Source organism: Ziziphus jujuba, chromosome 4, assembly GCF_031755915.1.
Source record: "Ziziphus jujuba cultivar Dongzao chromosome 4, ASM3175591v1".
NCBI classification, from domain to species: domain Eukaryota; kingdom Viridiplantae; phylum Streptophyta; class Magnoliopsida; order Rosales; family Rhamnaceae; genus Ziziphus; species Ziziphus jujuba.
Window position 1 is genome coordinate 29689078 of NC_083382.1, and position 26634 is coordinate 29715711.

Below are 26634 nucleotides of genomic sequence, written 5' to 3' on the forward strand. Positions count from 1 at the left end.
CTTTGATTAGACTGCTGCTGAAAAGGATAGGACATGCCATAAGGACTCGTGTCTCGTAATAGCACGCTACTTTGAGGAGTTGGCAATCGATAAAAGTAAAATAGGCTGCCACCAAGCGATGGTGATAGGAGCTTGTTTGTATTATAGTGGCTGGAAATTTTACTTTTTTCCATAACTTTAAATGGTTCTGAAAGTCTTAGCTGTCCATCTTATTCCCAAGTGGGTCCTCTTTTACTCGTCCTAATTCTTTTGATACCCATTCATATCTGTATTTTTATTTTTGTGACATATTTTGGTGGATGAATTGTGAACTGTGATTGGGGGTTCCCCAGTTTCAGTCGTTGCAGTAAATGGTACGACGGATCTGTCTCTTTGTGTTCAAATGCAATCGGGTTCTTAGCAGAAAAAGGAAAAATGGGTTAGTTGGATTAATGAAATGGTAATCTTTACGTCTGAGCTCAAATGTTTAGTCAACCACAAAGGAAAAATGGCTGAGTTGGATTAATGAAATGGTAATCTTTACGTCTGAGCTAAAATGTTTAGTCAACCACCAATAATTGAAGCATTAATGCATATGTACCTAAACCTTGTTTAATTGCTCCTATCCCATCCCTTTAAGGCCTTCCTACACTATACCTAAATCAACAATAGCGCACCAACTGTTTGTGTAAGTCCAAGAGAGCCAGTAATTTCAGCCAACAACTTTGTTTTATGGATTACGGTCAGTAAAAATGTAGCCTTCTCAAAGAAAAAGCTTGAGATTAACTCAACCTGTTTCTTTTCTTTTCTTTTTATGTGTAATTACACAGATAATTTAGAAAAGTTCTTAGCTTTCAACAACAATAATAAGAATAATTATAGAAATTAACCCGTGATTGGAGGACCACGTGCCTGTATGCTAATCTTGACCAAACACACTCTATTTGTTCATCAAAGTTCTTGAAAGGAAATGGTCATCACGATATGAGATAACATGACTATGAGATCGTCTTTGCTCCCAGGCATGAGAATCTTCCAAAATCAGTATCTCTCTCTCAATCTTTTCATCAGTATATGAATATATAGTTTTCTATTTATATTTCTGCATTAACCATAATTACCACAGAAGGCCTAAAAAGAAGCTTGCCAATCCAATGCTTACAGCTTAAAAGCGTATGTTTATGTTCAAGACCACCTCTATTGATCTGGAAAAGCATTTATTTACCAAAGAAGATGAAGTTTGGGAAAGAATTTGCTTCTCAGATGGTGCCGGAATGGCAGGAAGCATACATGGACTACAAACTTCTCAAAGCTGTGTTGAAGGATATCTTGCAGATCAGACAGAGAAACGTATCGGCACCAATGGTTGCATCAACTCCTAAAGGGACTTTGAGAAGAAAGGTATCTCTCTACAGAGCCTTTAGCGGACTAACAGGCCGATATAGAGGCTCCCCGCAAAAGAAAGAGGATGAGGTAATTCTTGTTAGTGCAGCTGAGCAAGAGGGATCAGAAGGGCAGTACCGAACAATGTTCTTGATGCCTTCAGATGAAGGGGCAGAGCATGAGCTTGTGTTTTTTAGGAGGCTTGACGATGAGTTTAACAAGGTAATTAACTTTTACAAGAAGATGGTTGAACAAGTTATGAAGGAAGCAGAGGAGTTAAGCAAACAGATGGATGTTTTGATTGCTCTTCGGGTAAAGGTAGAGAATCCAATGCTAAGACTGGGTAGAGATGATGCAATAAATCTTGGAAGTTTTGAGGTTTCCTCATCTTCTATTGTTCACCCTTCAAATGGTACAAAACCAGGTAAGATGCTCTCCCAGGCACTGTTTTAGCATGTCTAAGTTCCATTTTTCGTCTTTTTTTGTTCCTCTGGAGTAGATAATGAAATTCTACCAATAAGAACTTAAAAAAAAATTAAAAAAAATTTAAAAAAAAAAATCTCTAGCTTATGAATGCCAAGCTTCGATATGACATTGGCAAGGGAAATTAAGCACTGTTTCTTTGGTTTAGAAGTTACAAATTATCTTACTGTTTTAATATTTCATCTTTTTATGTTAAGGAGGATCGCATATGGATGTGATTCAAGAAGTTGAGATGACCAGTGAAGAGATGAACGATGAAGAGGAGAGGGAAGGCAATGAACCAAATACTACTAATCATAGGAATGCAGATAGAGTTAAGTTATCCATTCAGGGCTTTAAACCAGCTTCATTAGAACTTCTAGACCATGTAAAGATCAATTTGTCGCCTGAAACTCCCGTATCAACTTTGAAAGAAATCCTCATGAGTTCAACATCAGACTTGTCATTTAGCACGCAAGAGCTAAGGAAAGCAGAAGAGTCAATGATGAAGGCTTTTTCTGAGTTCTATCAAAAGCTTCGACTTTTGAAAAGCTACTGGTACCATGGCCTTCTCCTCTTTACTTATAGAATAAAAACTACTATTAATTTCCATCTTTTATTCTTATTGTTTTATTGACCAAGCTCACTGATGAATGTGGCAGTTTTTTGAATCAATTGGCTTTTTCAAAGATCATGAAGAAATATGACAAGGTGTCCAGTTATCAATTTGTTTCTAATTAATTGATGATGTGCAAGATGAATTATGTTGAATTTTATTAACTTTGTTAATACAGATCACTTCGAGGAATGCATCAAAATCTTACTTGGAGATGGTAGACAACTCGTATCTCGGCAGTTGTGATGAAGTTAGTTACAGTTAAATCATATATCAGTTATTGTGATTCCATGAACACCCCTTGTTAAACTTTGCCTCCTGATTCACCTTGTGCCTCCGCAGGTTGCTAGGCTAATGGAGAGGGTGGAGGCTACTTTCATAAAGCATTTTGCAAATGGAAACCGAAGAAAAGGAATGAACACTTTAAGACCAAAAGCCAGAAGGGAAAGACACAGAATTACATTTTTCTTGGGTAAGAGATTGTGCTAGGGAAGCAAACATTCTTTGATTTTGGATTACTAGTTACTCTAAACAATTTATGGGAGACTAAACAGGTTGATATCTTCAAACTGCTTGACATGTCTTTGGGATAAATGTTTGTTGTAACTCTTCTGAAGTTACCAAAATTCAAAGATTTCATTTATTATCAAAGCCTCACTTCCTTCACCTTTCAGTTTTCTCAGTTGTTTGGAAGACCCTTGGCATGGTTTAATATTCCTGTCACTTCATGCACCTGCAGGTTTTTTCTCTGGGTGCTCCATTGCACTTGTAGTGGCCATAATTGTTCTTATACATGTAAGAAATATCTTTAAAAGTGATAATCGTGGACAGTATATGGATAACATATTTCCTCTTTATAGGTGAGCTCCTGGCCCTTCTGTTGAGATTCTCTCTCCTTCAAATTCAAAATTCTGATTTTGATTAATTAGCACCGTTTTTATTTTTATTTTTTTTTATGGCAATGCAAGTAGCATAATAAAAGAGACGATTCAATAATTTTGATGAGCATCTTTTTGCAGCTTGTTTGGACTCATTATCCTGCATATGCTCGTGTACTCTGGTAACATATACTTTTGGAGGCGCTATCGAGTCAATTATCCATTTATATTTGGGTTCAAGCAAGGAACAGAGCTGGGTTACCGAGAAGTCTTTCTTCTCAGTTCAGTGCTTGCAGTACTCACATTGGCAGGTGTTATCTCAAATTTAGATATGGAAATGGAACCAGAAACAAAGAGCTTCAGTGCAATAACTGAATTAGTTCCTTTGGTTATAGGCCTTGTAAGTCTTTTGGTCTTTGTTTATATTGAAGTATGTGCTTGTTTTAGCTTGATATACATCCTTTACTTCCTAACTGATCTCTCAACAATTAGCATTCTCTAATTTCCAATTTGATCTTCCATTTTCAGGTTTTCCTTCTAGTTATGCTCTGTCCTTTCAACATATTATACCGTTCTAGTCGCTTTTTTCTCATTCAATGTGTATTTCATTCACTATGTGCTCCTCTCTACAAGGTGGTGGAACTGAAATTTCCAACACTTTGATGTATGATTCAGCTGCTTAGAATTATTGCAGATTTATAAGTTCTATTTGTTCTATCTGCAGGTAACTTTACCAGATTTTTTTGTCGCAGATCAGCTTACAAGCAAGGTTCGTACTTAGCTACTTGTGAAATAAAAATTCTTTTCTTGATTTCCAAGTTACATTGTACAAACTCTTTCAAGCGTTCTGTTCAGTTGATACTTCCAAGTTAAATGTTTATGCACTTCAGGTCCAGGCCTTCAGAAGTTTAGAATTCTATATCTGCTATTACGGTTGGGGGGACTTCAAAAGAAGATCAAACAAGTGCAATGAAAGCAAAGTTTTCAAATCTTTCTATTACATTGTAGCAATTATACCATTTTGGCTTCGTTTACTTCAGGTATGCGCCAGAATATTTGTGTTTCATGCAGAAAAAAAGCTTATCTAGTTTCCTGCATTGTCAATATCAGACTTGTTATCTTACCAAATGGATCTGAAAAACAGACTATTATTTCAGTGTGTCCGACGAATGATAGAGGAGAAAGATAAAATGCAGGGATTAAACGGGGTCAAGTACTTCTCAATTATTATAGCAGTTGCGATGAGAACAACTTTTGAGTTGAGGAAAGGGATCATGATTTGGAGGATACTTGCTGCAGCTAGTTCCGGCATAGCAACAATTCTCTGTACGTATTGGGATATTGCCTTGGATTGGGGTCTTCTGCGAAGGAATTCTAAGAACCCCTGGTTAAGAGATAAGCTTATCATACCAAATAAAGCTGTCTACTTTGCAGTCATGGTAAGAGAATAATGCTTACTTGTAATAGTTCTACTTGTCTTTCCTTTCTTTAAGTGCGCTGATTTTTGATAAAGGAGTTGGGTAATTTCTATGTTACGTTGTAGTTGACAGAAATTTTATGGTGATGAAAAATGCAGGTTTTAAATGTTATACTAAGACTAGCTTGGATGCAGACAGTAATGGGTTTTACACAAGCTCCTTACCTGCATAAAAAGGCCTTAATTGCAATAGTTGCCTGCTTAGAAATCATTCGTCGTGGCATTTGGAACTTTTTCAGGTATACAACAGTTTCTTCTGTGTCCGTTTCTTATTTAACAGAATAAAATATACAGATTAACCAAAGTTGTGTAAGAGAGAGAGAGAAGTAGAAATACTTGGTGCTTAAAATTTGTTTTCTTTGCATTTTCATTTTCAACAATCCAGTGAATACATTACTCATCTGTGAATCATCTAACCTATCTTGCAAATAGAGTGACAGATAATGAAATCCTTTTGGTTGCAAAATAATGAGTTTGATATTATTGTTATCAGGTTGGAGAACGAGCACTTAAACAACGTGGGAAAGTTTCGGGCTTTCAACTCCGTACCTCTACCTTTTAACTACGAGGATGATGACAAGGATGGATAAACAAATGCATTTCATGGAAGAGATATAGTAGCAGAGCAAACCAAAGATTATGAGACAAATCATTCATGACATGAGTCAATTTTGTTCGAGGCAAACATATATGTTTCTGTAAAGCAATAAATCATATACTAACTCATACACAATATGGTTTGAAGTTATAACTAACTATACTCCATTGTTACCCAAAATCTCCTTGCTCTATAAAAAAATTTGCTATTTGTTACTATTGATAGCAACCACCGATAAAATTTTAATTAGGAGCTTTCAATTCTATTATTTTTTTCATTGACTCTAAAATTGAATCATTTAATAATAACAATTTAAATTGACATATATATTTTACTGATAATCATATACCTATAAGAACAGATATAAATCCCACTGGTAATTATTCATCAATGATAACAAATAGTATTTTCTAGTCCAGATGTCCATATTATAATATTTTAATGTATACAAGGAAATCAAATTGTATATATATATATATATATATTATGGTAGAAAAGTTGAAACCAATGTGAAGCGAATGAATAACAGTGTTCTGGACCATAATCCTTGTAATGGATTGGTGGATAACTTTTTCAGAGATGATATGCTAGAAGTGGCTATCATGGATGTCCCTTGCACCTCATGAATGCTCGGCCACTTGCATGATATCTCAGTTGGAGATTGTTTAAGCAAAGGGAAAAGTTCAATGATTAAAACATGGTAACCGACAAGTGGGCTAAGCATCTCCTTGTATTTTCCATCAATAAGTGGGCCAAGAATTTAATGTCCGGCTCAGACAACTAAGTTCACGATGCAGGACTCTTTTGGAGATAGAAATGTCCGGCTCAGACAACTAAGTTCACGATGCAGGACTCTTTTGGAGATAGAAATTAATTGAAAATGGGATCCAAGAGGCAGTCAAAAAGAATTTAATGGTAACCGACACAGTTTCCTTCTTCAACTAGTCTAAAATGGTGAAACAGGGATTGAGGGTCGCAGAGAACCTTATAGGATATATGATCCCAGGGCTTCAAAATACTTCAGCTGTTTTCCATAATTGAAGGAATTCAGTAAATAACCAAGGATGTTATTGTTAAGTAAAGAATTAAAAAAACCAAAAACAAAAAGGAAAACGAAAAGTTAGCTACTGTTGGATTCTACAAGATCATCAAGATGCTGAAACAAAAGACATTCAAAGACATTCGACATTAGCATTTACCTTGCACCATCAAAGCTTATTAATGGTGCGATGATTTACATGGCTGTACGAGCCTGTTATCCAATTCCAACCTGCTATATGAAATTTAAAGAACAGAGCAGGCAATAAGACGAATCCCTTTTACACAGAATGTGCCTCTTGGTCAGAATCTTCTCCATTCTGGAAGGTGGCGGCAGAGTTCGAAGCAGAGTTTTCAGCTGTTACAGCACCAGTACCCTCATCATCCTGGTTCCTAATTAGGGATGAAATGGATAATGGATTGTAAGTGGAGCTTGCTTTTTGAAGACCTTTTATAGCTCTCATTGCAGCAAGAGTGCCACGGTATATATCCACTGTTTCCTCCCCAAGGTTTGAAGGCGTCTTGGATAAGGTATTTGCTGTATCATTCAACGGTTGGTCCAACTTGTCTTGTGTGGTTGGAGTAGCTTCAATGACTTCTGCTTCCAGTGGAAAGAGAATCTCAATATTTGCCTCGCATTCACGGACCAGCCGTGTGAGAGGTTCTATAGTAAAGAAAGGCTGATGGAGAGCAAGCTGTGTGAAAGGTAGACATAACAATCCCCCAGTTCGTTTATCATACTTTTTCAGAATTTTAACTAGACCTATAAAACACAAAAGTGGATATGAATTCAGAAATAGATGAGAACTTTCAGTTTCCAACAATATAGCTACAGAATCAATAACAGGATGATGTTGCAACTGTGCCAGTAAATACTTGGAGCTATATTTTTTCAGAATCACCATCTCTCCATGTAAAGTGACACATTCGTTACGAGTACAAGTTAGAAATAGAAGAAAAGAGTAGATTAAATAACCTAAGTACCTGCAAAATTTAGGGAACTATAATTTTGGAGAAGCACCATCTCCCCATGAATGCTGACAAAGTCTCTACGAATGTCCATCATTTCTTCACCGAACTCACTCTCCGATGTAAAAACTCCATCTTTGTTGCTCCTTTCCTTAACTCGCTCTATTCTTTCTTTCAGCTCCTGCAATAATTGCAGACAGATGAATTGGCTACTGAAAGAAATAAACCCAATTGCTTTATAAAAGCCAACTTAAGCAAAAAACACATCACGATCAGATAAATATGAGCTTATTATCCTTGGATTAGTCTATTTATCAAATTCCCTATTATTTAACACAATCAGTTGCAAATTAAGTATATTTTTTGAAACTGGGATGACAACATGATAGATGATTTTATAAGGGACAAATTACTAAAAAATGAAAGATTTGAAGAGAATGTAAACTATTTCTAACTTGGCCTATTAGGGATGAAGCAAAATACACCTTTTTGTTTCAGGGACTCCAAATTAGATAAGGGACCTTATTGTGATGGTCAGCCTCAGGAAAATCTCCTGATCTTTGTAACAGATATAAGGTACAACGTGATAAACTCTCAAGTCAACGGCATACAGGTACTTCAAGCAACAAATCAAGAACATCCCACATTTATGTAGGCCATGGACTTCAAAATAGGGTACCATGAGGTAGCTATTTCCAAGAATATCACCATCCATCGCACAAAGAGTAAAACCATCTTTAATACTATATAACCCTACTCATGAATATTGAAATCCTGTTTGTGTAATTCTAAATCATCAAAAGAGATTAAACAAAGCCTTAGAACAAACAAGATGAAATTCGAGACATGGTATCGACCATCATCCCAACCCTCCAAAACTACGAACTATGAAATTCTACTTTGCTCATTATATTAAATTCCTAATGAGGAAACATTTTTCTAAATTCCCCAACAAACCGACACTATGAAGGACGACCAGCCCATAATTATATCATGGATTTTCACTAATCAGTAAAACAACCTAGAAGCAACTTTTACTCAAATCCATCTAATTTCAGTCCAGCAGGCATAAAAAATATTTACAACCCATTAACTTCAAGATAAAGAATTCAACTTTCATGCGGTCCACACATTTCCTCTACAACACGAAAACCGCAAAATCTTGAATCTTTCAAAACAAGCAATGGAAATCAGAAACAACCCATTTCACAGGGACCCATTTCATTAGACATAAATAATATTTTACATACAAAAACACAAATATGCATTCGACAATTCAAGAAGAAACGGACCTGAAAACGGATGACAAACTCTTCCTCTTTATCAACGTAAAAATCATTGAACTTGTCGAGCTCTTCATTGAGAATCCTAACGAACCATCCTTGTAGGTCCATCAAGTGGGAGGTGGTAGGATCAACAGCATGATGATTGATATGTGTTGGGGGTTGAAGATGGGGATGAAGATAAAAAGCGAGTTGAGGAGGGAGAGAGTCAACAGCTGTAGCGGTTGCTGGGAAGTGCTTGAGGAGCTTCTTCAGGGGCTTGTAACACAGAAACTTATCCCTCCACTCTGGCAGGGTCTCCTCCAGGTGGATCCTGAATTCCTTCCCGAATTTCATTTGCACCTTCTTCTGCTAATAATTCACACAACAACAACCATAAAGAAAAGAAAATAAAAGAAAAACAAAAAGGCTATGCGCTGTTGTTATCTATCTTTTTGTGGAACAACCAAACAAGTGCCTGTGTGATTAGCATATGCATATTATAGACCGAGCGAGAATCCAAAAGGGATGAGGAGAAATATAGAATATCTGAACTTGGGTTGGGTTAAAAATATAATAAAATAATCATGGGACGCTTTGCCTGCACAGATGGTGTAATGCTGATGTTGGTCTTCTTTGTAGGCACTGGACCTGGCCTTTGCCCTTTTTTGTTTTTTTATTTTTTATTTTTTTATTTTGGTCATATATATGCAATAGCCATTTTCTCATCTTAATATATCATAAAAATGTGTGCAATATCTATTTATTTATCTTCTATAGTCCTTGGAAAACCCATCCATTTTTAGCCTAATGTCGTTGATTTATTCCATTTTTTATTTTTTATTTTTTTTACTTTTAGCAATATCATCCATGTTGATGATATTATATAATTTTATTTTATTTTATTTTATTTTGGTAAAGATGTTGATGACATTACATAATTGGATCGTTGCAATCTTCTTTTTGTTATGGAATATTTTGGAAGTCAACTTTATAAGATAGAATTAAGAATTTGATTTCCAATAGAGGTAACACCTTTCAAGCGGGTACAATATTAAAAAAAATAAAAATCAAATGGGTATAATTATCTTTAAAATAGCAATATTTGGAATTTTTAAACTCTTATTTTTAAGAGTTTTATTATTTATATTATTGATGACAATGGATATCATCTTATATAATAAATTTTAATTAAAATATTTTATTTTATTATTTTTAATATTAAAATTTTAAAAATAACCTTATTTGTAACTATTTAAGTTACCACCTATACGTATTTAAGTTACCACGTACACCTATAGATTCCAAATTCCATTAAAAACTGTTCACCAACAGTGATATAAATAATATTTTTTTTATATTTTTAATTAATTTGAATTGAATAGGAAATGGCAGTGATGGGGCAAGAAATATATATTGGCAGCCTTGCTGTTGCCACCTACTGATGTTTTGAGGTGAATATTCATAACCAGATAGTATATACGATAATAAAAAAAATTAAATGAATATAAATATAATATCAGAAATTCACAAATTAATTCATATTCTAAGATAGTTGGAATTAAACTCAGGGAAGATAAGCTATGAACGGGTCACAGAACATCGTGGAACATAACTTAAAAAGAATTACCAAGCAAAGATTCCTAATTCCTAGGCCAAACTCTTGTCCCAGATTTTTTTTTTTTTTTTTTGGGGGTAAAAGATAAAAAAAGGTAGGAAAGATAGAGGCTGGCCAACCACATCAATCGGCAATTTATGGAAATATATGTTTATAATTCTATATGTATGACGGAGCCTCCAACCTAAGCAATGATGGTACTTATTCCAGGACTTAAAGGCGGTTATTCATATAATCATCTGTCAATTAGAACACACAGAGAACAGCATAAACAAAAGGTGAAAAAAAAAAAAAAAAAAACAAAGAAAAATGAAAATAGTAGCAGATCATGATGACAGCTATATGGCATCAGAGCCTGGAGTATAATTGCCTTTAAGTCCTCGAAATCTTCTACTCCAAAGAGGAACGTCACCAAATTATCTTTTATTCCATACTTGAGTCTCTCTGACTGAGGGACATCCCTGTTACAAGAACCATGAAAGTGCAATCACCAAAATATATATTTCATCATTTTCCATTGCCTTTTTGGTTCATATATTGGTAGATTACATATTCAGGTCTAAAATGGCCATCCAGTTGCTAGATAAAACAATACATGCTTGCAAGTTATGACAAATACACCAGATTTTCCTACGATGATGGACAGAAATTGATTCCCTTGTGTTGAAATCTCAATTATACATGCAGCAGAACCAGTCACTAAACATGAAGTATAAAGTATAATTTTGTCATGTATAAAGAATAAAGGAATAAGACATTATTGCTGGCTGATTCACAAGGCTTTCGCAGCCACCAAAGGATGGGGCAATGTATCGGATCTTCATTGCATCAACAAAAGTTACAGGCTGTTGTTATGATTAATCTGCACAATCAAAACAATATACTAAATTAGAAAAAGAAAGAATGGTGGGAATGGATGGAATTGCACTAATAGAAAGAAAATATCAACGGTGTTCACCTCAAAACTGACTACACCTCCAAAACCAGTCATTTGCCTGATTGCAAGTTCATGTTGAGGATGACTTGCCTAGCCTGGATAGTAAAGACGATCCACTTGTAAATGATCATGCAGTTAACTATATCAGCACACACACAAGAAATTAAAGCTCAAAACAAATCATTTTTACTACAATCTGTCCAACACCAAATCTAATAGCATTATTAGCATCTTTCTTAAGGATATAGTATGGGTTGTTCTAGTACATGCAAATTTGGAAATTCAAAGACAACCTTGTTTACAAGCTGATAGTAGCATATACTTCATTAAATTTACAGGTGAATTTGGAGTAACATGAATGTAACTGGACCAGATTCTTCATAAATGAGAACTTGATAAACATGAATAAAACTTAAGAATATCTGCACAATTCCTACCTTAGGATGTGCTTCTAAAAACTTGGCCATCCTCAATGCTGTTAATTCTGTTGCTGTACACGAAGATGCAGTGTCTTTGCGCCTCGGATGATCAGGTATGCAGCATTCTGTTCAATAATAATAATAATAATAATAAATAATAAAAAACAAAAATAAAAATAAATGATTAAATCATGCAACCTAAGTTGCATGGAACTTGGACCAATAACAAGCAGATCTGCAAAGTTCAAAATAGTGGGAAATCATCTAAGCACCAATTCTGACAAAACTGTTTCCAACACTGTTTAGAAAAGAATTCTCACAAGTCAAATATGTTAGAATTTATTTAAAATTATAAATATTTTATATATATATATATATATCAGAAAGTATTGGGAATTAAGCGTTTCTGTAACAGTTGGAGACCAGATTTTTATATGACTATTTTGATCAAACCAGTCTTTCTCTCTATTACTTTCGATATAATGTTATTTGATGGTTTGGATGATTTTTATAACGTATACATTAACTTTCTGAATCAAAGGTTTTTTATTTGTATACCATTAGTTTTTAGTCAATAACCGTTTCCTATTGAAAAGCTATTTATAAATATGTAACATTTTATTAAGTTGTTAAAAAGCTTTTTTTATTAGTTGCATAAAATCTTGACTTCTACCTTTATATCAAGTATTTCGAAAAATTATCTTCTAGAATAGCTATATAAATAGAGTTGTTCTTCCAATTGAATTCAGATGTTATATAAGCTTTTAACCTCATACTAATGCGTTCTCTCTATTAAATAATTTTCTAGGTGTTTTAGGCAGTAAAAATATATTTTATTAAATATTATTTTATATTATTTTTATTATATATTTTGGGCATTACATATATATTAAAAGGGTTCATGAAAAGTTCTACTACAGAATTTTAAAATTTCTAAAATATCGTTGTATTTTTAAAAAAGAAAATAGTAATATTATCAATGCAGAATGTGATGTATTTTTTTCTAAAAAAAGAGTAAAAAAGAGTATTATGCATGCCTCGATCTATTATTTGCAAGCTATAATTTATTTAATTATGTTTATTTATTTGTTATTTATTAATTAATAATATTTATGTTAACAAATATATTGTACAACCTGGTATATATTTATATGTACTGTTAACAAGTTGACTCAGATTGTTGAGATATTATGATATGTTTGAGATATTATGATATGTTTTAGGCATGTAGATATGTTTTAGGGATGTAGTTGCTATTGTTTAGGATTGTTTCCTAAACAAAGAGTTTTACCTTAATTAGAATTGTTGCAGGTACGATATATATATGTGAATGAATATCAATTAGGGTTGGGGCTTTTGACCCTTTAATTATTCTTTACATGGTATCAGAGCAAGACATACACACACAATAAAACAATGGCCGGCGATGAACAACCACCATCGCTGCCACCTAAAATGGAGATGAATTCACCTTTTTTTCTCGGCGCAGGAGACCGACCAGGGGACTTCATCACTCCCACTCGCTTACGCGGAGACAATTACGATGATTGGGCTTCAGATATTCAATTAGCATTGGAGGCACGCCGCAAGTTCGAATTTCTGGAAGGCACTATCACTGGACCGCAACCTCCATATACCCAATCTGATTGGAACACCGTCAATGCAATGTTGGTTTCTTGGATTACAAACACAATCGATCTAGAGGTAAAAAGTACCCTATCTAAATTTCGTGATGCGAAACGCTTATGGGAACACCTTAAGCAACGATATGCTATGGTTAATGGCCCAAGAATTCACCAGTTGAAGACTTCAATTGCTAAGTGTGAGCAACCAAAATCTATGTCTGTTACAACTTACTATGGCAAACTGAATGTATTATGGGAGGAATTATTTAAGCATGAACCGCTAATTTCTTGCAATTGTTGCTCGTCTTGTACTGCCGCATCATTGCACCAAGCAAGACGTGAACAAGCAAAATTACATGACTTCTTGATGGGACTCAATACTGAATTGTACGCTCAATTACGAACCAATATTCTTTCTCAAGATCCTTTGCCTTCGCTTGATCGAGCATACCAACTGGTGATACAGGATGAGCGTGTGCGGCTTGCCAAGACAGTCACAGAAGACAAGCCAGTAGAGGTTCTTGGCTTTGCTGTCCGTACCGGCATTGGAAGAGGACGGGGAAAAACGGAGAGGCCCGTGTGTAGTCACTGCAAGAAGACAGGGCATGAGTCTTCAACTTGTTGGTCCCTTGTTGCTTGTCCTCACTGTCACAAGCATGGCCATGACAAAAATCATTGCTATGAAATAGTGGGATATCCCGAGGGGTGGTCGGATCAAAACAAGGCGGATGGGGGTGCTGGCCGTAGTCGTCAGCTGGCTGGTCGTGGGCGTGGTTCAGCTCGTGCTAATGCAGCCAGTAGTACAGTTGGAGCATCCTCTACTAAAAGTTCTCCCGATCAACTCTTCACACCCGAACAATGGCAAGCTCTTGCGGGGTTAATTGGTAATGCTCAAGTTCCGGATGATAGGTTGAACGGTAAGTTTGACATGAAGTCATGGATCATTGACACCGGGGCAACTCATCATGTGACCGGTGATTTGTCTTGGTTATTTGATACTATGGCGTTGTTTGAGTGTCCGGTTGGACTTCCTAATGGTGAATCCGTTGTTGCGACCCAATCCGGTTCAGTTCGATTGTCGGATAAAATCACTCTTAAAAACGTTCTTTATGTGCCGAAACTCAATTACAACTTACTTTCGGTTTCACAATTGAATGATGACTTACATTGTATTGTCCAATTTAACTCTTATATATGTGCTATACAGGACCACACCAGGGAGCTGATTGGAACGGGAGTTAGGCGAGATGGACTTTACTACTTCGGCGGAGCTGAAGGTGATTCGGTACAACATGTTTCTGTCCACAACGCAGCATCGACTTTGGAGTTGTGGCACAAACGGATGGGACACCCTTCAGAGAAAGTAGTGAAGTTACTTCCTCCAGTTAGCAATCTTAAGTGTAGTTTAAATAAAGCTTGTGAAATATGTTTTCGTGCTAAGCATCCTAGAGACAAATTTCCTTTAAGTGACAATAAGGCAACTAGAATTTTTGAGAAAATACATTGTGATTTGTGGGGTCCTTATAAACATGTTTCTTCTTGTGGAGCTCGTTTTTTTTTAACTATTGTTGATGATTTTTCAAGAGCTGTGTGGATTTATTTGCTGGTCGATAAAACAGAAGTTTTTCGGATGTTTATGTCTTTTATTGCAATGGTAGATCGACAATTTTCTCAAACAGTGAAAGTTGTTCAAAGTGATAATGGTACAGAATTTCAATGCCTCCTTGACTATTTTTCTGCAACTGGTATTTTATTCCAAACTTCATGTGTGGGTACCCCGCAACAAAATGGGAGGGTTGAGAGAAAACACAAGCATATTTTAAATGTGGGGCGGGCCTTATGCTTTCAAGCAACTTTGCCTATTTATTTTTGGGGAGAGAGTGTTCTTGCCGCAGCTCATTTAATCAACCGCACTCCCTCTCCTTTGTTACACAATAAAACACCATTTGAAATCCTGTTTGGCACCCCTCCTTCATATGAGGCAATTCACACCTTTGGTTGTCTTAGTTTTGCTCATGATCAAAAATCCAAAGGTGACAAATTTGCAAGTCGAAGTCGAAAATGTGTGTTTTTGGGTTACCTGTTTGGAAAGAAGGGGTGGAAGTTGTTTGATTTGGATAAAAAGGAATTTTTTGTTTCTCGTGATGTCAAGTTCTTTGAGGATGTCTTTCCGTTTGGTAACCCGGATGCTGTCAATATTATTCCGGACAATATTGTGCCTACTGTAAATGTTGGAATTGATAGTGATTTTGCTGATTTTGTTGATGATGGTGCTGATTTGCCTCACCCACAAGCCCAAACACCAACTCCCAATCTCATCCACCCTGATCTCCAAACCCACCAAAATCCGGCGCCCCATTTTGATACAGATCTAGACATGGGCTTGAGGGAGGGTGGGCCGGCCCACACAGAGGCTTCTTCAGCACCTCTTTCACCTGGGCCGGACGTTGTTTCCACAGCTGGGCCCGATTCACCTGGGCTTGACAATCCAAGCAATGGGCAGGCTGTTCCTATGGGAAAGGGCATGAGGGAAAAATATCCTTCGGTTTTATTACGAGATTTTGTTACTCATCTGGTGGTTGCTGAAAGTCCATCTCCCACAACTCCGTCTCCACAGCATCCCTCAGGTACTCCTTATCCCATCGCACATTATATAAATTGTGACAATTTTTCTGTACATTATCGAAAGTTTCTTGCTGCTATTATTTCGAACAATGATCCTAAATCGTTTAAAGAGGCCATGAAAGATGTAGGTTGGCAAAAGTCAATGCAAGAGGAGATTCGGGCCTTGGAGGAAAATGGTACGTGGACTTTTGAACCTCTTCCAAAGGGTAAACGTGCTTTGGGAAGTCAGTGGGTTTACAGAACCAAGTACTTCTCGAATGGTGATATTGAAAGGCTCAAATCCAGATTAGTAGTTATAGGGAATCATCAAGAAGTCGGTATTGATTATAATGAGACATTTTCTCCAGTTGCCAAAATGACTACAGTGCGTGTTTTCTTGGCTGTTGCGGTTTCGAAAAATTGGGAACTTCATCAGATGGATGTTCACAATGCCTTTTTGCATGGAGATCTTGAGGAGGAAGTGTATATGAAGTTACCCCCAGGATTTGAGCATTCCGATCCGAACTTGGTCTGCAGGTTACGAAAATCTCTTTATGGGTTGAAACAGGCTCCGAGATGTTGGTTTGCAAAGTTGGTCACGGCTCTTAAAGGGTATGGTTTCTTACAATCCTACTCTGATTATTCTCTTTTTACTTACACTAAGGGCAATATTCAAATAAATGTGCTAGTGTATGTCGACGATCTTATTATTTCTGGGAATGATTCCGCTGCACTTAAGACCTTTAAAGCCTATCTCAGTGATTGTTTTAAGATGAAAGATCTTGGTGCTTTGAAGTATTTCCTCGAAATTGAGGTGGCAAGGAGTTCGGCTGGTTTGTTCTTGTGTCAACGCAAGTACACGCTTGACATTGTATCGAAGGCCGGATTATTGGGAGCCAAACCGTGTGGCTTCCCACTCGAGCAAAATCACAGATTAGGACTCGTAAATGGGGAGCTCTTGTCGAATCCTGAGTCCTATCGCCGATTAGTAGGTCGACTCATTTATTTGGCAGTGACCCGTCCAGATTTGGCCTACTCGGTTCATATATTATCTCAGTTTATGCAGGAGCCTAGAATTGAGCATTGGGAGGCGGCTTTGAGAGTCGTTCGTTATTTGAAAGGTACTCTGAATCAAGGTATCTTGTTACGTGCAGATAGTGATCTGTCCCTGCATGGTTGGTGTGATTCTGATTGGGCAGCATGTCCAGTCACTAGACGCTCTTTGTCTGGATGGCTAGTGTTTCTTGGGCACTCTCCTATTTCTTGGAAGACAAAGAAGCAACACACGGTTTCCCGCTCGTCTGCAGAAGCGGAATACCGAGCTATGGCAGCAGTTACTTGTGAGCTCAAATGGTTGAAGGGGTTGCTTCTGAGCTTGGGTGTGCCCCACCCAAAGGCAATCAAGCTCTTTTGTGATAGTCAGTCAGCCCTTCATATAGCCAAAAATCCAGTATTTCATGAACGCACCAAACACATTGAGGTTGATTGTCACTTTGTTCGGGATGCGATAACAGATGGTTTGATTGCTCCGTCATATGTTCCTACTGTTACACAATTGGCGGATATTTTTACCAAGGCTCTTGGAAAGAAACAATTTGATTTTCTTCTTGCCAAGTTGGGCATTTTTGCACCCCATGCTCCAACTTGAGGGAGGGTGTTGAGATATTATGATATGTTTGAGATATTATGATATGTTTTAGGCATGTAGATATGTTTTAGGGATGTAGTTGCTATTGTTTAGGATTGTTTCCTAAACAAAGAGTTTTACCTTAATTAGAATTGCTGCAGGTACGATATATATATGTGAATGAATATCAATTAGGGTTGGGGCTTTTGACCCTTTAATTATTCTTTACACAGATCATTGTGGCCACCTATATATTTTGTGGCGGAGTACAGAACAAGATCAGCACCAAGAGCAAGTGCCTTCTGGTTCAGAGGTGTGGCAAGAGAACCATCAATGCATACCAATGCTCCTTTTCTGTGGCAAAGCTCTGAAACCCGCTTGATGTCAACACACCTAAGGAATGGGTTGGTAGGAGATTTGGTAAAGAACAAAGAAACCTGCACCGAAGTAAAACTTCACTTAAAAGTCAGCCCGTTGTTACCCAGGTACCAAATATATATATATATATATATATATATTTATATGTATATAGAAAACAAAATAACCACTTATTTTGTTACTGACTTTGTTGTTATCCAGTTCAGATTCCAGGGCTTCCACATCTGCAGGGTCAATGGTGGTTACCTGCATATATCAGGTAATAAATATAATCAAGATTAAGCACCAAGACAAATATCATAATTAACATCAACTATACAGTCAGTCAGGATCAGATATCATTCCCAAATTAGTACATACTGTAAACCATACCATGATCTCCTTGTTGGAAAGATGTTCCTCGATGTAGATCCTAGTCTTCATATAGCAATCTGTAGTTGTCACAATATGCCCACCAGCCGGAACCAATGCTGATAACATGGCGGTGATAGCAGCCATTCCAGATGATGTAAATAGGGTTGATTCAGCTCCTCGAGTGCACTGATTCATAGAAATATATAGGATAACTTGTGGTTCAATATAACATTCAAATTATGGATAACAATAACAAGGAATCACAAGTTATTAAAGAGGATAAATAAATCATAATAAGTAAATAACCTTATCTTGTTCTCTAAAACATCTACTGTGGGATTCGCATATCGGCCATATTCAAAACTAGCACAATGTTTTTCCCAACATAAAAATAAAGACATAATTAAAGTTACTGAGTAATCATTTTAATATTAAAAAAATCATATATATTACATATACTTATCAAAAGAAGAAATAGGATGATATAGAATATTTTGTATTGCTAACTGTATATGGTCCATTCCTACAAGCTAAAGACTGAAATGTTTTGCGGGAGATGATAAAGACGATTAGAGGCAGTGCTGGTGCATAGGTACCTTGCAATCAATGAGTTGAGCAGTATTGTTAAAGAAGTAAGCACTAGAGTTAACCACTTGAGTAGTAATTGCATCAGTCACCATGCCGCCACCAAATCTCTCGCGTTAAACAATAAAAAAACGCCTCAAGTGCTTATCACCACATATAACCATTTTTAAAAATTCCAAGAAATTAGAAATGAAAAACCATTTGACTAATAAACCCAGAACACACAGGGACATAAAAAGGAATAAAAAGTGTTACTGTTGATGCAAAATCTAATAATAATCGAACAAGTAACATAATCTAGCACAGAAATACCAGCATGAACAGCCAGGCTACCATCGGATCTCAACAACGCAGTCTCCTTCAAATCAGGCTTTTTCACACACTTCAAGCTCCACCAATTCCTCATCCTTAGCTTTGTTGATGAGTTTACAGAATATAGAAATGTATTAGTTGCTTTTAGTGACGTACGTGGCATTGTTAGTTAGTATATTAGTAGTTTGTTTTGACAGTTGAAATGTTGTTAGTCCAGGTCAGTAGTTTATTAGTTATTAGTTGCTCTTCTTGTATAAATAGTATTTTACGTGTAAAGAAATTTAATGAATTGCAGTTTAAGGAATCTGTTCTACTTTTCTCTTTCTTTTCCTCTTAATATTTTCCTTCATTTTCCTTTGTTTTGTTTTCATCCAAACACAATTTTCACATGGTATCAAAGCGATATTGACGATTTAGCAAATTCGAAATGGAAAATCCAGGAGTTTCGAATGTCATGAATTCTTTTTCAAGTCTGATTTCAGAGAAGAATGAAGCTTCGTTGATTACTGTATCTCCGTTTTCTAGTAGCATTCTGAAGTTTAACAACGAAATTTTTTTGGTATGGAAGTCTCAGATTCTTCCTATATTGCGAGGTCACAAACTTGATAAGTTTTTGCTGACTGATGAGCCACAATTCATGCGAGAGTTTGTCTTCAGTGATGCAAAGGTTAACGCTCACAATCTATCTAGGTTTTCTGTTGACCAGCAAGTTTGGATTTTACAAGATCAGCTCTTGCTAGGCTGGTTAACTACCACAATTGAAGTCGAAGAGCTTGCAGAGCTAGTTGGATTGAAGACCTCATGACGATTATGGACTACGATTGAAGAAACCTATTCTTGTCATTCAGAGGTTTTCATGCTGCAACTTAGGAATGAATTACAGACAACTAAGAAAGGTTCAATGAAGATTCTTGACTACTGTAAAAAGATGAAGAAAACTGCTGACAAGATGTGCTCGGTGGATTTCTGGTCTCTAAAAAAGAGCTTGTCCTGTGCATCTTGAATGGCTTAGGGCCTGAATATGACGCCGTGCGTGTGAACTACACCAGTAGACCTCCTTTACCTAATCTCCAAGAGGTAAAGGATTTTCTGTCTCACTATGAAACAACTCTTGAACAGAATAATACTGTGGCCATGTTTCATTCCGTGAATCTGGTGTCTGCTTTCAATAATCAATTATCTCTAGGCTCTAATAGTGCTCTGTCCTTACCATTTTCCACTATGAATCCTCCTAATCACCCTAATTCATTTGCAAACTCTTCAACTAATAAAAGCTATAGTAATGGGAAGTCTAGTTTTTATGAAAGAGGAGGTTTTGAGGATTTTCGTGGTAGAGGTTATTATGGAATAAGTAGAGGTAGAGGAGGAAATAATAGGAATTGGAGGCCTCAATGTCAAATCTGTGGGACTGTTGGTCATTTGGCCAGTGTTTGTTACTACAGGGATTCAAATTCTGGAAATTCAGTCTTTCAAGGGGTTCATGGACATAACTATGTATCTAATTCTGTTGGTTTTAATGCTCAGTTCTCACAATTGAGTAATCCTGCACTGCTAAGTTCTTCTGTTTTTAATGGCTTTTCTCAAATACCTTTCAATAGTGTGCACTCTAGTTTATATCTCCACCAGTAATTCCAATATCAAATTTTGATCATTTTGGTGCAAATACACCTTTGAATGCTGTTGGATACAATTCACTGGGTTCTTATCCACGAATGATCAATAGAGAGTTTCAGAGTGGAAATGGTCAGATTGTTTCTCCTCAGAGTTATCACAATTTAGATGCTAACTGTAACAACCCAGACCATCCGCATGAGATATTGTCCTCTTTGGGCCTGAAGAATCCTCTTACAACCCAACCCTCAAGGTTTTAAAAGACCTCTCAGTGGTTAGGGGTCCCACCCCTTCACCTGCCAGTCCCATTGGCTTGGGCCTCCCAGGCCCAACCGAGATATTGTCCGCTTTGGAAGCTAGGTGGTGAGCTCAATCCTAACCCTCACGATTTTACGTTCACTATCAGGAAGGCCTCTCTAGGCTCCTTTGGGGAATACCTCTCAAAGGAAAGGTATCCACACCCATTTATAAGGAGTGTTTCGTTCCCCTTTCCAACCAATGTGGGACTTCACAATCCTCCCCCCTTGGGACCCAGCGTTCTCGCTGGCACACCGATCTGGGTACTGGCTCTGATACCAAGTGTAACAGTCCAGACCACCCGTATGAGATATTGTCATCTTTAGACCTAGGGAATCCTCTTACAACTCAGCCTTCAAGGTTTTAGAAGGCCTTTCAGTGGTTAGAAGTCCCATCCCTTCACCTGCCAGTCCCACTGGCTCGGGCCTCGCAGGCCCAACCGAGATATTGTTCGCTTTGGAATCTAGGTGGTGAGCCCAATCCTACCCCTCACGGTTTTACGTTCCCTGTCAGGAAGGCCTTTAAAGGGAAAGGTATCCATACCCACTTATAAGGAGTATTTCGTTTTCCTTTCCAACTGATGTGGGACTTCACATTAAATCAGTTGCTATTGGATATTCAGGACAAGCTTCTGCTAATGTTGCCACCACACCAGTCTTGGTTGGAGATCCAAATTGGTATTTGGATAGTGGTGCAACCAATCATGTTGTTACTGATGGTGGTAATCGTCTTCATCAGTTTGACTACAATGGCAACAACAAGCTTCTAGTTGGCAATGGTCAACGTCTTGACATTGCTAGTGTAGGTAATACACTGATTCCCTCACTCATTTGTCCTAATTATGCTTTGTTGCTGAAAAATGTTCTGGTTGTTCCAAAAATTGCAAAAAACTTGTTGAGTATATCACAGTTAGTATGCGACAACAACATTGTAGTTGAATTTGATGCAAACAATTGCTTCATCAAGGACAAGCAGATGGGGCAGGTGGTTCTTCGAGGATTGCTTGAAGATGGACTTTACAAGTTACAAATTCCTTATAAGAACATAAATCAAGATGTTGGAACTCTCTTTGGATCACGGTCTACTGGTCTTGAGGATACTACTAACAACCTAGTAATGAATAAAGCAATGTGTGTACTATCTGATGTTGTCCCATCTATACAAAAAGAGTTCTCTGTATCAAAAGGTTGTGTTTCTTTTTTAGATGCTGCAGATTGTACTATGAGTAGTCATGCTGGTGTTGTTTTTCCTTCTTTTAGTACTACTAAGATGTCAAATGATTCAGGTTCTTCAAAAACTGATATGTTTTGTTTGAGTAACAACTGTATTGATTTTGATACACTACACCAGCGATTAGGACATGCTTTAGCGGCTATAATCAACAAAGTGTTGTCTTTGTACAAATCGGATTTGAAAATAAATAAAAATTTAACATTTTGTGAAGTTTGTCAGGTTGGAAAAAAATCATCTTTGCCATTTTCCCTTGTCAAAATCAAAGGCTTCAGCTCCTCTTGAATTAGTTCACACTGATGTTTAGGGGCCTGCTACAACAATTTCCAGAGAGGTATATCGATATTATATACATTTCATTGATGACTATTCTAGGTTTACTTGGATTTACCCCATGACAGTAAAATCTGAGGCTTTATCTATCTTTAAGCAGCTTCATGTCATGGCTGAAAGATTGTATGATACCAAAATTAAGGTAATGCAATCAGATTGGGGTGGTGAGTACAGATGTTTTCTTCCTTATTTGCAACAAGTTGGTATAAAATTTAGGCACTCTTGTCCTTACATGCATCAGCAAAATGGTAGAGCTGAAAGGAAACACAGACACATTGTTAAGGTTGGATTGTCTTTTTTTGCTCAAGCTCACATGCCCTTACTCTACTGGTGGGAAGCTTTTAGTTCTGCTATCTATGTAATTAACAGGCTTCCAACTGCCATTCTTGGTTTCCAAAGTCCCTATGAGTTACTATTCAAGGAAGTACCTGACTATGGATTTCTAAAAGTTTTTGGAAGTGCCTGTTATCCTTTCCTAAGACCTTTCCAAAACCATAAGTTTCAGTTTCACACTGAGAAATGTGTATTCATTGGTTACAGTGATGCTCATAAGGGTTACAAATGTATGACTTCATCTGGAAAAATTTACATTGCTCGAAGTGTAAACTTTAACGAAAAGGACTTTTCCTTTTCAAATGGTTTCTTACAAACCAATTCTGCAAAACAGTCTCAGCTTCACAGTTCTAAGGTTTCTACAGTTCCATTGGTTATTCTCAAGTCCTTGCCTCAGCATCTTGCTTCAGATCCAATATTACCTACTGGAAGTCCAAGTCCTGGTAATCTTGCAAACTCTTCAATTTTGAATTCACATAATCATGCTATTGCTGCAAACATTGTTCCTTCGACTAATAATGATCGTTTTACTGAGTCTCAGTCACTTGGTCTATCTGACACACAATTGGAACTTGACTTGCCTATAGTATCTTCCAAACCTCTATCTACACTGTCAAATGTGAATCAAAATCCTTCTCAGAGATCTGTTTCAACTCATCCTATGCACACACGATCTAAGAGTGGGATTTTCAAACCAAAGGTGTTTACTCTAACTCAACAGGTTGTAGGTCAAGATGATGTTGAACCAGCTAGTGTTCATGATGCTTTATCAAATCCAAAATGGAAGGCTGCCATGGATCAAGAATATGTAGCACTTGTTAAAAATAACACATGGTCTTTGGTTCCTTACCATCCTAAAATGAATCTCATTGGACATAAATGGGTTTTTCGAGTGAAAAGGAATGTTGATGGCACGGTTCAAAGATACAAAGCAAGGCTTGTTGCAAAAGGATTTTATCAACAATCAGGTTTTGACTTCAACGAGACCTTCAGTCCAGTTATAAAGCCTACCACTATAAGACTGATTCTTAGTCTTGCAATTTCACAAGGTTGGGAGGTAAAACAACTAGACTTTAATAATGTTTTTCTTAATGGTGATCTCCAAGAAACAGTTTATCTCTCTCAACCTCAAGGGTATGAGGATAAACAATTTCCAAAACATGTTTGTCAGCTTCATAAGGCATTGTATGGCCTTAAACGAGCTTGGTTTGATAAATTGAAGGGACTTCTACTAAGCAAGGGTTTTATCAATACAGTTTCTAACTCTTCTTTATTTGTTTTGAAGACCACATCTGCATATACTTTAGTTTTGGTTTATGTAGATGACATTATTGTTACTGGCTCCAATGGTGTTGAAATCAAGAAATTAATCTCTGATTTGAATTCTCAGTTTTCCCTTAAAGACTTGGGTGATTTGAGTTATTTTTTAAGTATTGAAACTACAAGGACCAGTCAGGGAATGTTGTTAACACAGACTAAGTATATACTTAATCTTCTCAAAAAGACTAAAATGGATGGAGCTCGGGCATCATCATCCCCTATGGTTTTGAGTAAACCTTTGGTCTTAGGAGAGGGTGATATTTCGTACAATCCTGAATTGTATCAAAGCACCATTGGTGCTCTTCAATATCTGACTTTAACTAGATCTGATATCAGCTATACAGTAAACAAACTCAGTCAGTTTGTGCAAGCTCCAACCGCTTTACATTAGGAGGCACGCAAATGTTTGTTAAGGTTTTTAAAAGGAACAGCTACACATGACTTGTTTATAAAGTCAGCTATGAAATTTACTATTCATGGTTTTTTAGACTCAGATTGGGCAAGTGATCGAATAGATAGAAGATCCACAAGTGGTTATGCAATTTTTCTGGGTTCAAATCTTATTTCATGAAGGTCCAAGAAACAGCCAGTTGTAGCTCGTTCGAGTACTGAGGCAAAGTACAGAGCCCTGGCTCACATCACCTCTGAACTATGCTGGTTACAAAATCTAATCATGGAACTTCAACTTCAGTTACCAACCCCCATTATTTGGACTGACAGTCTTAATGCAGCAGCTTTAGTAGAAAATCTAGTATTACATCAAAGAACCAAGCATATTGAAATAGATATGCATTTTGTAGGAGATAAAGTTTTGGAAAAGTCTATTGAGGTCATATATGTTCCAACTCAAGAACAAATTGCTGATGTGTTCACTAAAGCTCTAGGGACTTCCAGGTTTCCCTATTTGAAGAATAAGTTAGGAGTTGTCAGTGCTACTTAAATTGAGTGTTCAAGGGGGAATTTAAATTCATCTTCTATTTTTCTTGAAGCTCAAGGAAAGGAAACTTTCTGCAGAATGCTTTATCCTCTTGCTGCATACTTCTGGTTTACTTTCTATCTATTACTGGTTTGCAGATCAATTTAGATACTACTGGTGTGCAGTTTAACCTGGTTCAATTTCCTAATTTTCACATTGCATATCGCTGTTGCTATGCTATTTTCAAACTCGTATTTTTTGGTTCATCTAGTTTAACAAAATATGAGTTTGAAGGGGAATGCTGATGAGTTTGCAGAATATAGAAATGTATTGGTTGCTGTTAGTGACGTGGCATTGTTAGTTAGTATATTAGTAGCTTGTTTTGACAGTTTTAATGTTGTTAGTCCAGGTCAGCAGTTTATTAGTTATCAGTTACTTTTCTTGTATAAATAGTATTTTACATGTAAACAAATTTAATGAATTGCAGTTTAAGAAATCTGTTCTACTTTTCTCTTTCTTTTCCTCTTAATATTTTCTTTCATTTTCCTTTGTTTTCTTTTCATACAAACACAATTTTCACAAGCTTGAAGGTCACAAAAGAGAAGCCATGAGATTGTCCCAAACTGGTTTTGTCCCGGTGAGGAACTCCGGAGGTGAAAACCGTTGAACACAAGGACACCGCCATTGATAACAATTAATCTCTCTTTATCTCAAAAAAATGGTGAAGGAGTAGGAGATCAAGAGTCTATCTGTTTGGTACTTCCATGTCCATGGAGATGATGCTCTAACTCCTTTAACACGCATACCATAGCAGCCTCATTTGTCCTCTGGTTCATTTCTCCACCCATTTTCATGAAAACGCAAATTCTTAGAGATAAAAAATCGTGTCCTCTGGCTGTGTCTTCTTGGTATAAGAGAAAAAGAAAATGCAAAAGCTTTAAATTTTCAAAATCATACGAAGGAAAATTAGATAGTTAGTCACCAGTCTCACGGGAACCATATATAAAGAAAGAAATATACACATAACATACATACACTACTCAAACACAAAAGACAAAAAAAGATGGTAGAAGGAAATTCAAAATGAAATAACCTATATAATGACGATCGTATAGAATTTGTGGAGTTCACCATGCTTGCATGCTATGATCATCATGGGTTGGCTATGAGAATAAGGATGAATATGAAGATGAAAGTGCGATGTCAACGGAGAGGTACACCAAGAGTGTAACGGGTCAAGCTGGAGTAGACAACAAAACAGTAAAATGGCGGGCCCCACTACCAATCTGCCGTGTGGCAGTGCATACGAGCTATGGTGTCCAAGCAACTATTTCGACTATTTCATTTCAATAAAGATACGAGGAAATGATACCTTAAAAAGAGAAGTTGTAGTTCCGTCTCCGCACCAATTCTCTATGATTTTATCATAAATTTATATTTTTATTTTTATTCAGAATTACTATTAAAAGATTT

The 26634-nt window shown here is 36.7% G+C and overlaps 3 protein-coding genes and 1 pseudogene across 6 annotated transcripts; 1 reads left to right on the forward strand and 3 right to left on the reverse strand.

The window, feature by feature from the left end:
* Positions 1-600: 600 nt before the first annotated feature.
* On the forward strand, positions 601-5611 carry LOC107415958 (phosphate transporter PHO1 homolog 9). Of its 3 annotated transcripts, none has more exons than XM_048471585.2 (14): positions 606-1023; positions 1144-1786; positions 2043-2382; positions 2487-2535; positions 2619-2690; positions 2783-2912; positions 3180-3300; positions 3460-3718; positions 3847-3951; positions 4043-4087; positions 4209-4358; positions 4476-4757; positions 4895-5034; positions 5289-5611. In XM_048471585.2, the coding sequence occupies exons 2-14, from the start codon at positions 1213-1215 to the stop codon at positions 5383-5385; spliced, it is 2364 nt and encodes a 787-aa protein (XP_048327542.2). In that variant the 5' UTR covers positions 606-1023; positions 1144-1212; the 3' UTR covers positions 5386-5611. The 3 variants fall into 3 exon arrangements, with proteins under 3 accessions (XP_015879894.3, XP_048327542.2, XP_024928252.3); XM_025072484.3 differs by having other exon boundaries at positions 606-1001; XM_016024408.4 differs by lacking the exon at positions 3847-3951 and having other exon boundaries at positions 601-1786.
* A 238-nt stretch (positions 5612-5849) lies between these two features.
* Positions 5850-9308, reverse strand: LOC107415887 (SPX domain-containing protein 4). Of its 2 annotated transcripts, XR_007240222.2 has the most exons (4): positions 8693-9308; positions 7416-7581; positions 6593-7194; positions 5850-6417 (listed from the first exon to the last, which is right to left on the reverse strand). XR_007240222.2 is itself a non-coding variant. In XM_016024295.4 (3 exons), exons 1-3 carry the CDS (start codon positions 9017-9019, stop codon positions 6713-6715), a joined length of 975 nt encoding a protein of 324 aa, XP_015879781.3. In that variant the 5' UTR covers positions 9020-9308; the 3' UTR covers positions 6497-6712. The 2 variants fall into 2 exon arrangements, 1 of the variants encoding a protein (XP_015879781.3); XM_016024295.4 differs by lacking the exon at positions 5850-6417 and having other exon boundaries at positions 6497-7194.
* A 1185-nt stretch (positions 9309-10493) lies between these two features.
* LOC107415864 (cystathionine gamma-synthase 1, chloroplastic-like) lies at positions 10494-13077 on the reverse strand (annotated as a pseudogene).
* Positions 13078-17710: 4633 nt separating this feature from the next.
* On the reverse strand, positions 17711-18904 carry LOC132799277 (cystathionine gamma-synthase 1, chloroplastic-like). The gene is made up of 4 exons (XM_060816828.1): positions 18821-18904; positions 18243-18410; positions 18057-18116; positions 17711-17929 (listed from the first exon to the last, which is right to left on the reverse strand). The coding sequence occupies exons 1-4, from the start codon at positions 18902-18904 to the stop codon at positions 17711-17713; spliced, it is 531 nt and encodes a 176-aa protein (XP_060672811.1).
* Positions 18905-26634: the final 7730 nt, after the last annotated feature.